General features: G+C 41.4%; 1 protein-coding gene across 1 annotated transcript in view; it reads left to right on the forward strand.

Annotated features, from left to right (window-relative positions):
- Positions 1 to 10,878: 10,878 nt before the first annotated feature.
- LOC132370883 (regulator of G-protein signaling protein-like) overlaps positions 10,879 to 17,910 on the forward strand; it is an 85,495-nt gene continuing 78,463 nt past the window's right edge. Inside the window, 1 exon segment of the mRNA XM_059931848.1 lies at positions 10,879 to 10,891. Coding sequence (XP_059787831.1) covers positions 10,879 to 10,891 — 13 coding nt within the window.

Below are 17,910 nucleotides of genomic sequence, written 5' to 3' on the forward strand. Positions count from 1 at the left end.
TGTCTGAACCGGGTGAGCCCGGAAGGGTTCCTCTCACCTGCACATTCTGGAACAACTGGAGGAGAAGTTGTGGGACGAGGAGCTGTCAGAGAGGGAGACCAAGTGTCTTTCCTTCAGAGGTGCCACCGAGGTAGCTCACTCCGCTGGGAGGGGCATACAGCTCTCTCCTCTTTTGGCTTCTTTCAGTCTTGTTTGCTAAGCAGTGAGCAGAGAAAAGGCAAACGAACCCAGGAGGCATGTTACTAGGACCTTCACTTTCAACTCCCCTAGTATTTCCCCCATCTCCCCTCGACTCGCCTCAGCTCCAGCCAAAGCAATCTGCTTGCCCTGCTCCTCTCTGCATTCCTCACCCACCACCCCAACCCAGTAGAAAGTGAAAATAAATGCACTATAATGTGCCTTTGGGTTTTTATAAATGTCCCTCACCCACCACATAGAGTACCTACCACGAGTCACTGACATTTAGTAATTATAATGATTTACAGTCTTTGGTGCAGCATAATATTTTACCCATCATAATAACCACCTCCTCATCCTTTTTCTTTTTGGATCGCTTCAATACTCATACTAAATGTGAACTGTTATTTTGACCATCTAGAACTCAGAGAACTGTTATTGAGGTCTTTCTTTTGATTACTTTATGGTTTATCAAACAGAAAGTCAGATACTTTTTTTATTCAGCTCTGTTGAGGTGTACTTAATATATAAAAAAATTGGACATAAGTTATACATTTTGATGAGTTTGGGCATAAATATATTGTGATACCATCACCACAATCCTTAAAGGCAATTTCCTCTTCAGGGTCTAGAAGAACAGAGCAGCAACCTGCACATAGTGAGGGCTCAAAAGTGTTTGTCTGCTTCCAGAATTTCTCCAGCCCCTTCTCGCCAAGTGTAGTGTCTGTCATATTCTTCTACCTGGGTAGATCAACCCATTGCTGTGTACACACCTCAACAAATTTCCAAATAAGACTCACCTGCACCCAATCTTTTCTGGTTGTCATATAAAATAAAATCCAGTGGCTTAGGGCTGAGTCAAGATGGCAGACTAGGAGGACACGGAGTTTGCCCCTCCTTACAACTAGGGCATCTACCAGGCACTGGTGGGGGACCACTGACACTTAAGGGGACAGGACAGGAGGAAACCCCAGGCCACCCAGTAGGATGTTTAGGAGAGGGAGTGGGGAGGAGAAGTGGAGGTGGGATGGGACCAGTGCCCCTGAGGGGTGACTGGGGGAGGGGAGGGTCCCACACCCAGAGAGACCAACCAAGGTGAGGTTGTCAAGAGGGATGGGGAGAGATCCTCGGAAGATCGGAGGATTGGAAGGGAACGCGGCCAGCATTTCCCCTGTCCACTTAGGCCCCAGGGAGCCTGCTGAGGTCCCAGGCCTGATCCTCTGCCCTCCGAGGCCCCTTCTGGCTGCATGGCTCCTGAGGGTGTGGGAGGGTGGGAGGTGGGGAGGGAAAGTAGATGCTGGATGCGAGCAGTGCCCCTGAGGGGCGGCTGGGCGAGGGGAGGGGTTCCCAGGCTCAGGAGGGGCACACCCACAGTGAGAGGATCAATGAGGATGGGGAGAGACCCTCAGGAGATCGGAAGATCAGAAGGGAATGCGGCCAGTGTTTCCCCTGCCCAACTGGGCTGCAGGGAGTCTGCTGAGGTCCCAGGCCTAATCCTCTACCCTCCAAGGCTCCCTCCAGCCACGCTGAGCCTAAGCTCCACACCCACACCCCCACCCAGGTCTTTACCTCCAGACTCGGCGCTCCGAGGCCCCCTCCCACCATGCTGCCGTTTCCAGCTGCGCATGTCCTCAGTCTAGACCCCGCCCCCGCCTAAACCCCACCCCCACCTAGACCCCGCCCCCAAAGCCATGTGTAAAATAGCTAGCTAGTGGGAACTACTGTACAGGACAGGGAGATCAGCTCAGTGCTTTGTGATGACCTAGATGGGTGGGATGGGAGGGGAGGGAGGTCCAAAAGGGAAGGGATATATATATATATCTGATATTCTTCACTGCACAGCAGAAACTAACACAACATTGTAAAGCAATCATACTCCAATAAAAAAATCCAATGGCTTGTTTATTCTGCATATTTTTCTTTTTAATCCTCACTACTATTCTATGAGGTAGACTTATAGATGATAACCTAAAACTCAAAAGTCTTAACAAAGTGGCTTAATGGAGGTAGACATTTAGCCATGTCACATAATGCTATAGCTGCGAGTCAAAGGGAATGGAATTCTGTGCGAGTAGAGTTAAAGTATTGGGGACTTGCAAAAGAATGTCTTTATGCCACCCGTTCTGCTTTTCTCCCTGCTGTCCCCAGGATGTGGAGAATCTAAGCTTCCCTACTTGCGGTCACGGCTAAAATATTTATGCTTAGAACAGAGTGAGGCTGGGACAAGGATTCTAGAGAGCCATTATCCTTCTAGTTTCCCCCTTGCTTCTAGTTCCTAGGAAAACAAGATGTAACCCTTTTCCTTTGGTTCTGGCGCTATTCTTCCTTGTTAATTTTCTTGTTCAAAAGTTAAGGTGTAGCAGGGGTAAATTGTTGTCTGGCTGTTAAGAGCCTCTACTCTCTGGTTTTGGGAACTTGTGAGCATTCTGACGATTGCAAAGGAGGGAGGTACTTCCCAGTGTTATTTACAGGGGGCTCAGCCGTGTCTCAGGATGCAGGCTGGCAGGCATGTGCTGAACGCCCAGTGTGTGAGCAGCGGGCAGCTCTCCATGGGAGGCTTACACCTTGCACCAGTGGGATGATCAGGTAATGATGCTGTCCACAGGACAGGAGCCATGGTCCCCGGGGTGGAAATAAAATAGTCCCCAGACATTAGTTCAGCTTCTGTGCTTCTCCTTGCTCCTGGTGACCGTGGAGCTCTGCACTTTCCGCTGGAGGTTCTACTCTGTTCCTGGTTGTCACCTCTGGGTCCCGTCCCCTTGTTTCTTACCCACAACCTTAGGTATCTTTTCAGGCCTTGCCCAGCCTTGCAGCTCCTCCTTCCTGTGGCCTCATTCAAACTCCTCTAGTGCCTTGAGTTTGGGGTGGCAGGGAGTCTGGTTTTCCTCTATATTCGTTCCTAGTGATTTGACAAAACTCTGTTTTCTACTTCATTCAGGCCTCCTTTTCTTCATATTAAAAGCATATTTTCAATTTTTTTTAACCTCAAAATTGAATTTTTTTTTTTTTTGGTATTACAGTCTGACCTCATCTTGAGTCAATGTCTTTCACTATAGGGAGAAAAGTTATATACAAGGGCAGAAAAGAAAGGACAAAATATTACTATTTTAAGGTATTTTCTCTCTACAAATGTAAAAGTTGAAGAGATACCTAAGCCACTTTTTGACAGATCTGTCTTGTTTCTGAGTACTTTTGAGATCAGATACTGATGAGCTCATCTCTTGTAGTAAATTAATGCCTCAAAATATTATTATGTCTCACAATGTGTACCTTTGAGGTAAAATAATAAATAGTAGCAGGGACCTTCAAAGCCACAAAGGATTATTACTGAGGCCTGATATCATGGTGGAATGGGCAGGGCTGCTGTTTGGGTGATAAGGAACTTTCTGCATTCCTCATATCACAGTAGTATGAGCACTCTGACAGTAATCCTAATGACGCTGGAATGTAAACTCAACTGAAGAGAAATCTGGGAAAAAAAGAAAACTAAAAAGCCCAAACAGAATTCTGGAGACAAAGGTGTAATCTTTACCACCATCCACCAGAGGGCACCATCTTTGCATGAGCTAGGAAAGGGCCCTTGCTCTCCACTTGTGCTGAGGTATCAATTTTAAAAGAAATGAGGGAAGGATGAAGAGGAAGGTAGAAAAATACATAAGCAAGTGTTTTCCAAGCATCTAGTAAGCATAATGAAGGTCTGTTTGTTTCCTATTAAACTTAGATGTGTGGACATGAATAAGCATAAAATGCAGCTAATAGATATAGAGTATATATGTATAGATCTTTATCTATACATAGATATATAGAGTATATATGTATGTATCTTTATCTATATATGTATATCTATATATCTATATGTATATCTATATATCCGTATATAGATATAGATATATAGATAAAGATAGCTGTATATACATAAATATATAGATATATATGTTTGTGTGTCTCAAAAACACAGCAGAGTCAAAACACTTGAGCTAAAATGGCTGTTTTTTAGCAACTCTATAAAAGTCATCAAAATGCTCATTTAGCTCATCACATAGGCATACAATGAATAGTTGGTGAATGAGTAAATAAAGCATCTAGTACAGGTGTAACATGGATGAAATGTCAATTTAATTCTGATTTGGGTTTTGAGGGATACGCAGGAGTTTGTTAGAGGAGTTCAGGGCAGGCACTCTGAGGTCATACGTTCCTGTACTCATAAGCCCAGCAGTGCAGTTCCAGTGATGGGATTTCATGGTCCGATGGTACCAGAGAAAACTCTTGAGTTCCTGCCCCCTAGGAAGGGTGGCTAAGGAAGAGCCACACAAATTGTTTTATGGAAAGCTCATTAATTTGCATTTCAGGTGAAAGGTAGAAGATTATTAATGGGCTCTTCCAATGGAGCGCGGTGCCAACAACAAAATGCTTGCAATTGCTTGTGTTATAATCAATATTCAATATATTATGGCACACATTTATAAACTAATTGTTAAACTTTTAAACTTGGCATATAGAATTACTTTTAAATGTAATTTTATTTTAAATTGCTTTCACTTTTTCCTCTTTTTTCAATAAAATCATACATTTGATAAATCAAATTTTCCTAAACAGATACCACTTCCATATTTTGTTAACTAAAATTCCTTAGGCATTTCATATTATGAGCTGAAAATATGATTTTAAAAAATACTTTACATACCTAACAAGGCAGATTTACAAACCTAACAAAGAAGTTTCTCCTAAGAACTTAAAAAGGCTCTTGTAAATTTAATGTCAGATTTTTAAATGCAAAACAAAATTTAAGCATTTTATTGTACAAAAAACAACATACACAAAATAGCACACATTTTTTTAAAAGTACAATATATTTGCATGTGTGTCTTGATGTTTCATGTGTTCCAAGATGAGTTTGTAGCCTACCATGTTTCTTCAATCATAAATTACCTCATTCATTAATCAGTGTAACACACACACATGCACACATCTTAAGACAATTCAGGGTGAAGCTCTGAATAGTTTAATAATCACATTTTATTCGTTAGATTATCACTTCCTTTGGAAAAGAGAGATCATAACCTGGGCAAAGGAAATTCTTTTAGTTCTCTTCCTAGAAGAGTGGTCTATACAGCACTGATATATACCCACATTCCTTAAGACACTATGCTTTTATTTCTATTTTTATGTTTTTAACATCTTTATTGGAGTATAATTGCTTTACAATGGTGTGTTAGTTTCTGCTTCATAACAAAGTGAATCAGTTATACATATACATATATCCCCATACCTCCTCCCTCTTGCATCTCCCTCCCACCCTCCCTATCCCACCCCTCTTGGTGGTCACAAAGCACTGAGCTGATCTCCCTGTGCTATGTGGCTGCTTCCCACTAACTAGCTATTTTACATTTGGTAGTGCATATATGTCCATGCCATTCTCTTACTTCATCCCAGCTTACCCTTCCCGCTCCCCGTGTCCTCAAGTCCATTCTCTACATCTGCATCTTTATTCCTGTCCTGCCCCTAGGTTCTTCAGAACCTTTTTTTTTTTAGATTCCATATATATGTGTTAACATATGGTATTTGCTTTTCTCTTCCTGACTTACTTCACTCTGTATGACAGACTCTAGGTCCATCCACCTCACTACAAATAACTCAATTTCTTTTCTTTTTATGGCTGAGTAATATTCCATTGTATATATGTGCCACATCTTCTTTATCCATTCATCTGTCGAAGGGCACTTAGGTTGCTTCCATGCCCTGGCTATTGAAAATAGAGCTGCAATGAACATTGTGCTACCTGAATCTTTTTGAATTATGGTTTTCTCAGGGTATATGCCCAGTAGTGGGATTGCTGGGTCATATGGTAGTTCTATTTTTAGTTTTTTAAGGGACCTCCATACTGTTCTCCATAGTGGCTGTATCAATTTACATTCCCACCAAGAGTGCAAGAGGGTTCCCTTTTCTCCACACCCTCTCCAGCATTTATTGTTTGTAGATTTTTTATTGATGGCCATTCTGACAGGTGTGAGGTGATACCTCATTGTAGTTTTGATTTGCATTTCTCTAATGATTAGTGATGTTGAGCATCCTTTCATGTGTTTGTTGGCAATCTGTATATCTTCTTTGGAGAAGTGTCTATTTAGGTCTTCTGCACATTTTTGGATTGGGTTGTTTGTTTTTTTGATATCGAGCTGCATGAGCAGCTTGTAAATTTTGGAGATTAATCCTTTGTCAGTTGCTTCATTTGCAAGTATTTTCTCCCATTCTGAGGGTTGTCTTTTGGTCTTGTTTATGGTTTCCTTTGCTGTGCATAAGCTTTTAAGTTTCATTAGGTCCAATTTGTTTATTTTTGTTTGTATTTCCACCTAACCTTACAGCTAAAGCAATTAGAGAAAGAAGAACAAAAAAAACCCCAGGGTTAGCAGAAGGAAAGAGATCATAAAGATCAGATCAGAAATAAATGAAAAAGAAATGAAAGAAACAACACCAAAGATTAATGAAACTAAAAGCTGGTACTTTGAGAAGATAAACAAAATTGATAAACCATTAGCCAGACTCATCAAGAAAGAAAGGGAGAAGACTCAAATCAATAGAATTAGAAATGAAAAAGGAGAAGTAACAACTGACACTGCAGAAATACAAAGGATCATGAGAGATTACTACAAGCAACTATGTTGCAATAAAATGGGCAAACTGGAAGAAATGGACAAATTCTTAGAAAAGCACAACCTTCGGAGACTGAACCAGGAAGAAATAGAAAATATAAACAGACCAATCACAAGCACTGAAATTGAGACTGTGGTTAAAAATCTTCCAACAAACAAAAGCCCAGGACCAGATGGCTTCACAGGCAAATTCTATCAAGCATTTAGAGCAGAGCTAACACCTATCCTTCTCAAACTCTTCCAAAATATAGCAGCGGGAGGAACATTCCCAAACTCACTCTATGAGGCCACCATCACCCTGATACCAAAACCAGACAAGGATGTCACAAAGAAAGAAAACTACAGGCCAATATCACTGATGAACATAGATGCAAAAATGCTCAGCAAAATATTAGCAAACAGAATCCAAGAGCACATTAAAAGGATCATACACCATGATCAAGTGGGGTTTATCCCAGGAATGGAAGGATTCTTCAATATATGCAAATCAATGTGATAAACCATATTAACAAATTGAAGGAGAAAAACCATATGATTATCTCAATAGATGCAGAAAAAGCTTTCGACAAAGTTCAACACCCATTTATGATAAGACACTATGCTTTTACACTTGTCTTCAATGAAGTTATGTGAAGCCACCCTCTACTCCTAATCACTGCCCCACTATCTTCCCTGCAGCTCAAAGAGGCTGATTACTGGGGCTATTAGCAACCAAATGGAGTGTTGTCACCCCAATAATAGCAAGGACTAAAAGCCAACAATGCTGGATAGAGGCTTGAATTACATGATGGTTAGATCCCTGATCCTTTCAAGACCTTCTAGTTTCCAAAGTGAAAGGGTGCCGGATGTCTCCCGTACTTGTGTGATGATAAGAATCACCTGGGGTGCTTGCTAAACACATCCATTGGGCTTCCCTTGTGGCGCAGTTGTTAAGAATCCGCCTGCCAGTGCAGGAGACACAGGTTCAAGCCCTGGTCCGGGAAGATCCCACATGCCACGGAACAACTAAGCCCGTGAGCCACAACCACTGAGCCTGTGCTCTAGAGCCTGCGAGCTACAACTACTGAGCCCGCATGTCTAGAGCCCATGCTCTGCAACAAGAGAAGCCACAGCAACGATAAGCCTGCGCACCGCAAGGAGGAGTAGCCCCCGCTAGCCACAAAAAGAGAAAGCCCGCGCGCAGCAACAAAGACACAACACGGCCAAAAATAAATAAATAAATAATAAAACAAAACAAAACAAACAAACACATACATTACCATGTCCATGCTCTGACAACTCTAGCTTAGAAGAGCCTGGGTGAGGCTCAAGGGTATTGTATATTTTACAAGTGCCCCAGATGATTATTATTATCAGGCAAATATAAACTATATTGTTTTTTTAAAAATTATACCTAAGTTCACGTCTCAGCTCTACCACTTACCAGTTGTGTGTTGGAGCAGATCCAGTGTGCAATGATTTCCCAAAGCTCTGGGCATCTCCGTTACTCCAGTGCACACTTACCCTGGAAATGGCAGCAGATCTCTTTGGCAAAAGTTAGGAAGAGACTCCCAGGAAATACTTGCAAAAATATCGCAAGGTTCTTCCTAAGGGGCAAAATGCTTTCTTTTCATTTAAGAGCTTCTAGGTCTGACTCAGGACTGAAAATTTGGTGAGGGGCCTGGAATGCTACATGACATCTCATTTTTGATTCGTATTCATATTAATTCATTCACTCAAATATTTATTGAGCACTTCCACGTGACAGAAACTGCTCTAGATATTTGGGATGCATCATTTAAAAAAAGAGTACAAAATTCCTGCCACCATGTAGCTTATGCTCTCAAGTAGAATCTTAGTGAGTCTGCCACACATTGTTTCCAAGGGACCCTATGATCAATAGCCACCACAAAGAATCTGTGGGTTGGATCATTCTGATATCCATATACCATCGCTGCTATTATATCCACATATACTTTGGTGGTTAGCACCACCTCCCATTGCAATCAAAGGTAATTTTCAACTACAGCATCTTCTTTCAGCCTTTGTGGACATCTCCACTGGGCCACTACTGCTGGCACCATCACCAATGAGCCTTTGCTGTAATAAGCACCACCATGCATAATCTCCCATTGCCCCTGAGCTTTTTTCTTTTGCTTTTTAAAATTATTATAATTATTATTGTTTATTGGAGTATAACTGCTTTGAGTCACCCCTTGAAGATGAAGAGTTCTGGATGGAGGATCTGACTGCTGAGTCTAGGACAGGTGCCCGTGTCCTTGCGGCCAGGACAGGAGAGGGATTGTCTGGCCCCTCTGGCAGGAGACAGTCCCTCCAAGACTCACACAATTTTTCACCCCAAATAAGAAGGACGGTCAGAGACTGAGTGACCAAAACAAAGCTACACAAAACGCTAATAAATGCACTTGCTCCTGACCCACTCGGTGTTCAGGATCCTCTTTGGGCTGATTTACAGGTATCCTAGGACAGTGTAAGGAGGGATCTAAATGTGGCCAATCAGACCCAGACCCAGGACTACCCAAAATCATTTGCCTCTCCTTCAAGTGAACAAGAACTTAGTCTTCAAACCCATTTGAAGGCAATAAAAAATGAGTAACAAAAGTTAATTTCCACGTTAAAATCTTCTGAACACTTGTCTTACAGCAAGCTGTTCTCTGTGAGTAAACTCATGCTGAGTTCCAAATTTCCAACTTGCAACAAATGTTTTAGACCTTGCTAGAAATTACTTCTGCCTCCTTTCTCATCGGTTATTATTGTTCTTCATTTCTAAGACTCTTTGTATGTGGATAAAAAGTGTTCTGCTCTTTTCTTTGAGCTGCTCATGACCCCAGAAGTAAGCCTGGCCTAGTTTACAATAGAAAATCATTATACCATCCTAAGAAAAATTAAAATGAAAGAATTATAACTTCTTTCCCATATTTCCTCTTGCTTGCCTCTATTTTCTGGAGTGATTGGTCTAGATGAATGAGGGATTGATCAGGATTAGAACATTTCTGGTCAAAATTGGTCACAGAAAATCTGCAGTTCTTTTGTGTGCTATGATTTGATGAAAATATTAAATGACTTTTTCTCAGTTTTATGGTAAAATTCTTAGATATGTGGGGTACCTTTTTCTAAGTAGCTCCTTTCCATATAGATATTGTTTATGTCTTCCTTTATAACATTTGTGGGAAAGAAAGTCTAATTAAACATATAAGGATACACACAAGAAGTGGCAGGAGAAATTATACAGAAAAATACATCATCGTGAGAAAGTCCAAGAGAGTTATTTCTAAGCCCATTAAAATATGTTTTTCATGTGAAAGGGAGGTTTGATTTACTGGCACATTTGAAATGGCATGGGCTCTTGAATCAAATAGGCAGAGTTCAATCTCAGTGTTGCACTTATTAGCTTTCATTGAAAAGGAGGTGATGATAATCCCTATTTTGCATGGCTGAGAATTGAATGAGAATCAAGTATAAACACCTAGTCTAATTCTTCCTCATGGAAGGCATTCAGCTAATGTTTATTCAATCTTTTTTCAAAGCCAATGGATAGTAACCCACAGCCAACCAGAGGAAACTATCTAGGAAGGAAGAGAAGAGGTAGAAAACAGCATGGATATTAGGTTGAATTTTCCAGCTTCTCTGAGAGACAAGTCAAGTCATTAAACATTCACTGTGTACCTGTTAAATTTCTAGAAGGATATTGGATCCAAAAGACACATGAGAAATGAATGAACCGATTCCTACTCCCTCGAAGCATAAAATCAAGTTAAAAAGACAGAACTTAAACTCAGGATCTAGAATTAGACAACAATTATAAAGAAACTGTTGAACCACACCAAATAGTATGGACTAAAGCCGTAAGTATGGGAAGAGTCTGTATGGTTAAGGGAATCCAGAAGATCAGGTAACATAAAGACTCATTTTCAGATTGAGGTCTCTACCAGAGGTATAGAATCTGGAACCCCTAGGAGAAGGTGTCATTGTGCATTCATAAGGAGCAGGGTTCTGTTGACTGGGGACTAATTCTGCTCCTAATCAATCACAGTGGCAGGAAGAGCAAAGCAACATGAGCAATGCTGGTGAGTCTCTGAGAGGGATGTCTCTGCGGCTTTGAGCCCCCCAAATAAGGCAAACCACTCACCATCGTGGTTGTTAACAGGAATGAGTCATTCAGGGACACCACATGTAGATTTTATGTTATTCATGTCCATTGTTTTTCTTCTCTCTTCTCCCCTTCACCCACTTTATGCCACCACATCTTTTAGGATCAGAAAGGGTCCCATTCATAAGACAGCTAAGGCAACAAGGCGGGATAACTAAGAGGGAAGAATTAAAATGCATATTGGGCCATTGTATATCATACCTCCTCCAGGGAGAAGGCTGGCATGAGGTTTGGGGTTATCCAACAATTTCTCTGTTACCACATCAGTATCACTATTGTGTGGAACGAATGTTGAAAGCCTGCTCAGATTATTATATGGTTTGAAGGCAAAACAGGTGAGAATAGAAAAACAAGAATGGAGAAATAGGACAGGGAAGTGGAGGATATGGAGATCCTTGTTCCTATATCCCATGAAGACTGTATTGTTAATGCCAAGCACTGTCACAGTCAATCCCCTTGTCACCAACAGTATGTGTGACTATAGAAAACAATCGATTGAGAAATTTATCCAAAACCTCGCTTTCCTGCACTCAGATCGTCTCAATAACCTTATTCAGCAAATCCATGCCAGGATTTATGACTAACAACAAATGAACAAAAGTCCAAACGATTGAAGATCTTTTCTTGAAAGAACAATTCATTCAAAATTTACAGAACTTAGACACTGTGCAAACACTCTTAGTGTCTAGAGGAAGAAAGATGAAAAGACAAAAGTCCGTCCTCTCATGGAGCTCAGTCTGTTGAGGAAGACAGATGCATCAATGAGTGAAAACAGTGACTTGCTAATTGTTGTGATGGAAGTTGAACATGACCATGTGAGGTGGGGAGGAGCAGTGATCAATTTTACTATTGTGTAGATTCTACCATTCTTGGCTCACCAGGGAGATTAATGTAAACCAGTTCTTGACAGATAACTAATAATTTGCAAAGCAGACCAGAGCTGAGAGAACATTTCAGGGGATGGGAATGTGGGAACAAAGATACGGAGGTTGGATGTGAGAATGCATGGCATGTGCGGGAAAGAACAATGTCTCGGCCGGTCGACAGGAGGCAGCATGTTGTGGAGTGATGGCAGGTCGGAAAGAACCCAAAAGCTTGATTGGGTGAAGCCTCACATACTGTACTAAGAAATTTAGCCTTTACCTTGTAGGACATTAAAGAGTCTCTGAAGGGTTTTAACAACAATATGGTGGCAGTGACTAGAAACAGGGAGAACATTTGAAGAAAGAGATGCAATAGTCTAGATGAGAGATGATACGGACCTAAAATAAGAGAATGACTATATGGATGGAGATGCGAGAGTAGATTCCATAGATATGTAAAAGGAGAAACCACTTGCCCCTCCACTGCATAGGGGAGTATTAAAAGAGAGAGAGAGAGAAACAGAGCAAGAGGAATAAAAGAAGATTTTCAAGTTTCTGGTTTAGACAATCGGAAGGTGGTTCCAGTAACTGAGACTGGGAAAACAGGAAAAGGAGCAGGTTGGGAAGGAAAATTATCAGTTCAGCTTTGAAAACATTGAGATGAAAGTGGTTGATGGGTGTTCATGTGGAAATGTTCCATAGCTCACTGGATGTTTAAAACTAGAGCCAAAGAATGAAGTCTGGACTGAGAACATAGATTTTGAAATTATCCATGTGGAATAGATTAATTAAATCAGGGAATTCTCGGGGAGGAGCTTCAAGATGGCGGAAGAGTAGGCCGTGGAGATCAGCTTCCTCCCCACAAATACATCAGAAATACATCTACATGTGGAACAGCTCCTACAGAACACCGACTGAACGCTGGCAGAAGACCTCAGACCTCCCAAAAGGCAAGAAACTCCCCACATACCTGGGTAGGGCAAAAGAAAAAAGGAAAAACAGAGACAAAAGAATAGGGACGGGACCTGCACCAGTGGGAGGGAGCTGTGAAGGAGGAAAGGTTTCCACACACTAGGAAGCCCCTTTGCGGGTGGAGACTGCGGGTGGTGGAGGGGGGAAGCTTCGGAGCCGCGGAGGAGAGTGCAGCAACAGGGGCGCAGAGGGAAAAATGGAGAGATTCCCGCACAGAGGCTCAGCGCCAAGCAGCACTCACCAGCCCGAGAGGCTTGTCTGCTCACCCGCCGGGGCAGGCGGGGCTGGGAGCTGAGGCTCGGGCTTCGGTCGGATCGCAGGGAGAGGACTGGGGCTGGCGGCGTGAACACAGCCTGAAGGGGGCTAGTGCGCCACAGCTAGCCGGGAGGGAGTCCGGGAAAAAGTCTGGAGCTGCCGAAGAGGCAAGAGACTTTTTCTTGCCTCTGTGTTTCCTGGTGCGCGAGGAGAGGGGATTCAGAGCGCTGCTTAAAGGAGCTCCAGAGACTGGCATGAGCCGCGGCTATCAGCGCGGACCCCAGAGACGGGCATGAGACACTAAGGCTGCTGCTGCCACCACCAAGAAGCCTGTGTGCGAGCACAGGTCACTCTCCACACCGCCCCTCCCGGGAGCCTGTGCAGCCCGCCACTGCCAGGGTCCCGTGAACCAGGGACAACTTCCCCGGGAGAACACACGGCGCCTCAGGCTGCTGCAACGTCACGCCGGCCTCTGCCGCCGCAGGCTCGCCCCGCATCCGTACCGCTCCCTCCACCTGGTCTGAGTGAGCCAGAGCCCCCAAAGCAGCTGCTCCTTTAACCCCGTCCTGTCTGGGCAGGAACAGACGCCCTCAGGCAACCTACACGCAGAGGCGGGGCTAAATCCAAAGCTGAACCCCAGGAGCTGTGCGAACAAAGAAGAGAAAGGGAAATTTCTCCCAGTAGCCTCAGAAGCAGCGGATTAAAGCTCCACAAACAACTTGATGTACCCTGCATCTGTGGAATACCTGAATAGACAACAAATCATCCCAAATTGAGGAGGTGGACTTTGGGAGCAAGATATATTATTTTTTCCCCTTTTCCTCTTTTTGTGAGTGTGTATGTGTATGCTTCTGTGTGTGATTTTGTCTGTATAGCTTTGATTTTACCATTTGTCCTAGGATTCTGTCTGTCCATTTTTGCTGTAGTTGCTGTTTTTATTACTTTTCAAAAAAATTTTCTTAATAATTTTATTTTTATTTTAATAACTTTATTTTATTTTATTTTACTTTATTTTATTTTATCTTCTTTCTTTCTTTTCTTTCTCCCTTTTATTCTGAGCCGTGTGGATGACAGGCTCTTGGTGCTCCAGCCAGGCATCAGGGCTGTGCCTCTGAGGTGGGAGAGCCAAGTTCAGGACACTGGTCCACAAGAGACCTCCCAGCTCCATGTAATATCAAATGGTGAAAATCTCCCAGAGATCTCCATCTCAATGACAAGATACAGCTCCACTCAACGACCAGCAAGCTACAGTGCTGGACACCCTATGCCAAACAACTAGCAAGACAGGAACACAACCCCATCCATTAGCAGAGAGGCTGCCTAAAATCATAATAAGGCCACAGACACCCCAAAATACACCATCAGACGTGGACCTGCCCACCAGAAAGACAAGATCCAGCCTCATCCACCAGAACACAGACACTAGTCTCCTCCACCAGGAAGCTTACACAACCTACTGAACCAACCTTAGCCACTGGGGACAGACACGAAAAACAATGGGAACTACGAACCTGCAGCCTGTGAAAAGGAGACCCCAAACACAGTAAGTTAAGCAAAATGAGAAGACAGAGAAACACACAGCAGATGAAGGAGCAAGGTAAAAACCCACCAGACCTAACAAATGAAGAGGAAATAGGCAGTCTACCTGAAAAAGAATTCAGAATAATGATAGTAAAGATGATCCAAAATCTTGGAAATAGATTGGAGGAAATACAAGAAACGTTTAACAAGGACCTAGAAGGACTAAAGCACAAACAAACAGTGATGAACACCACAATAAATGAAATTAAAAATTTTCTAGAAGGAATCAATAGCAGAATAACTGAGGCAGAAGAACGGATAAGTGACCTGGAAGATAAAATAATGGAAATAACTACGGCAGAGCAGAATAAAGAAAAAAGAATGAGAAGAATTAAGGACAGCCTCAGAGACCTCTGGGACAACATTAAACACACCACCATTCGAATTATAGGGGTCCCAGAAGAAAAAGAGAAAAAGAAAGGGACTGAGAAAATATTTGAAGACATTATAGTTGAAAATTTCGCTAATATGGGAAAGGAAATAGTGAATCAGGTCCAGGGAGCACAGAGAGTCCCATAGGAGGATAAATCCAAGGAGAAACACGTCAAGACACATATAAATCAAACAATGAAAAATTAAATACAAAGAAAAAATATTAAAATCAGCAAGGGAATAACAACAAATAACACACAAGGGAATCCCCATAAGGTTAACAGCTAATCTTTCAGCAGAAACTCTGCAAGCCAGAAGGGAGTGGCAGGACATATTTAAAGTGATGAAGGGGAAAAACCTACAACAAAGATTACTCTACCCAGCAAGGATCTCATTCAGATTTGATGGAGAAATTAAAACCTTTACAGACAAGCAAAAGCTAAGAGAATTCAGCACCACCAAACCAGCTTTACAACAAACGTTAAAGGAACTTCTCTAGGCAGGAAACACAAGAAAAAGAAAAGACCTACAATAACAAACCCAAAACAATTAAGAAAATGGTAATAGGAACATACATATTGATAATTACCTTAAATGTAAATGGATTAAATGCTCCCACCAAAAGACATAGACTGGCTGAATGGAAACAAAAACAAGACCCATATATATGCCGTCTACAAGAGACCCACTTCAGACCTAGGGACATATACAGACTGAAAGGGAGGGAATGGAAAAAGATATTCCGTGCAAATGGAAATCAAAAGAAAGCTGGAGTAGCAATTCTCATATCAGACAAAATAGACTTTAAAACAAAGACTATTACAAGAGACAAAGAAGGACACTACATAATGATCAAGGGATCAATCCAAGAAGAAGATATAACAATTGTAAATGTTTATGCACCCAACATAGGAGCACCCAAATACATAAGGGAAATACTAACAGCCATAAAAGGGGAAATCAACAGTAACACAATCATAGTAGGGGACTTTAACACCCCACTTTCACCAATGGACAGATCATCCAAAATGAAAACAAATAAGGAAACACAAGCTTTAAATGATACATTAAACAAGATGGACTTAATTGATATTTATAGGACACTCCATCCAAAAACAACAGAATACACATTCTTCTCAAGTGCTCATGGAACATTCTCCAGGATAGATCATATCTTGGGTCACAAATCAAGCCTTGGTAAATTTAAGAAAATTGAAATCGTATCAAGTATCTTTTCCGACCACAGTGCTATGAGACTAGATATCAATTACAGGAAAAAATCTGTAAAAAATACAAACACATGGAAGCTAAGCAATACACTACTTAATAACCAAGAGATCACTGAAGAAATCAAAGAAGAAATCAAAAAATACCTAGAAACAAATGACAATGAAAACATGACGACCCAAAACCTATGGGAGGCAGCAAAAGCAGTTCTAAGAGGGAAGTTTATAGCAATACAATCCTACCTTAAGAAACAAGAAACACCTCAAATAACCTAACCTTACACCTAAAGCAATTAGAGAAAGAAGAACAAAAAAACCCCCAAAGATAGCAGAAGGAAAGAAATCATAAAGATCAGATCAGAAATAAATGAAAAAGAAATGAAGGAAACAATAGCAAAGATCAATAAAACTAAAAGCTGCTTCTTTGAGAAGATGAACAAAATTGATAAACCATTAGCCAGACTCATCAAGAAAAAAATGGAGAAGACTCAAATCAATAGAATTAGAAATGAAAAAGGAGAAGTAACAACTGACACTGCAGAAATACAAAGGATCATGAGAGATTACTACAAGCAACTATGTTGCAATAAAATGGGCAAACTGGAAGAAATGGACAAATTCTTAGAAATGCACAACCTTCCGAGACTGAACCAGGAAGCAATAGAAAATATGAACAGACCAATCACAAACACTGAAATTGAAACTGTGACTAAAATTCTTCCAACAAACAAAAGCCCAGGACCAGATGGCTTCACAGGCGAATTCTATCAAACATTTAGAGAAGAGCTAACACCCATCCTTCTCAAACTCTTCCAAAATATAGCAGAGGGAAGAACACTCCCAAACTCATCCTATGAGGCCAACATCACCCTGATACCAAAACCAGACAAAGATGTCACAAAGAAAGAAAACTACAGGCCAATAACGCTGATGAACATAGATGCAAAAATGCTCAGCAAAATACTAGCAAACAGAATCCAATGGCACTTTAAAAGGATCATACACCATGATCAAGTGGGATTTATCCCAGGAATCCAAGGATTCTTCAATATATGCAAATCAATCAATGTGATACACCATATTAACAAATTGAAGGAGAAAAACCATATGATCAGATGCAGACAAAGCTTTCGACAAAATTCAACACCCATTTATGATAAAAACCCTCCAGAAAGTAGGCATAGAGGGAACTTTCTTCAACATAATAAAGGCCGTATATGACAAACCAACAGCCAACATCGTCCTCAATGGTGAAAAATTGAAACCATTTCCACTAAGATCAGGAACAAGACAAGGTTGCCCACTCTCACCACTATTTTTCAACATAGTTTTGGAGGTTTTAGCCACAGCAATCAGTGAAGAAAAAGAAATAAAAGGAATCCAAATCAGAAAAGAAGAAGTAAAGCTGTCACTGTTTGCAGATGACATGATATTATACATAGAGAATCCTAAAGATGTTATCAGAAAACTACTAGAGCTAATCAATGAATTTGGTAAAGTAGCAGAATACAAAACTAATGCACAGAAATCTCTTATATTCCTATACACTAATGATGAAAAATCTGAAAGTGAAATTAAGAAAACACTCCCATTTACCATTGCAACAAAAAGAATAAAATATCTAGGAATAAACCTACCTAAGGAGACAAAAGACCTGTATGCAGAAA

This window comes from Balaenoptera ricei, chromosome 1, assembly GCF_028023285.1.
Source record: "Balaenoptera ricei isolate mBalRic1 chromosome 1, mBalRic1.hap2, whole genome shotgun sequence".
Lineage (NCBI taxonomy): Eukaryota > Metazoa > Chordata > Mammalia > Artiodactyla > Balaenopteridae > Balaenoptera > Balaenoptera ricei.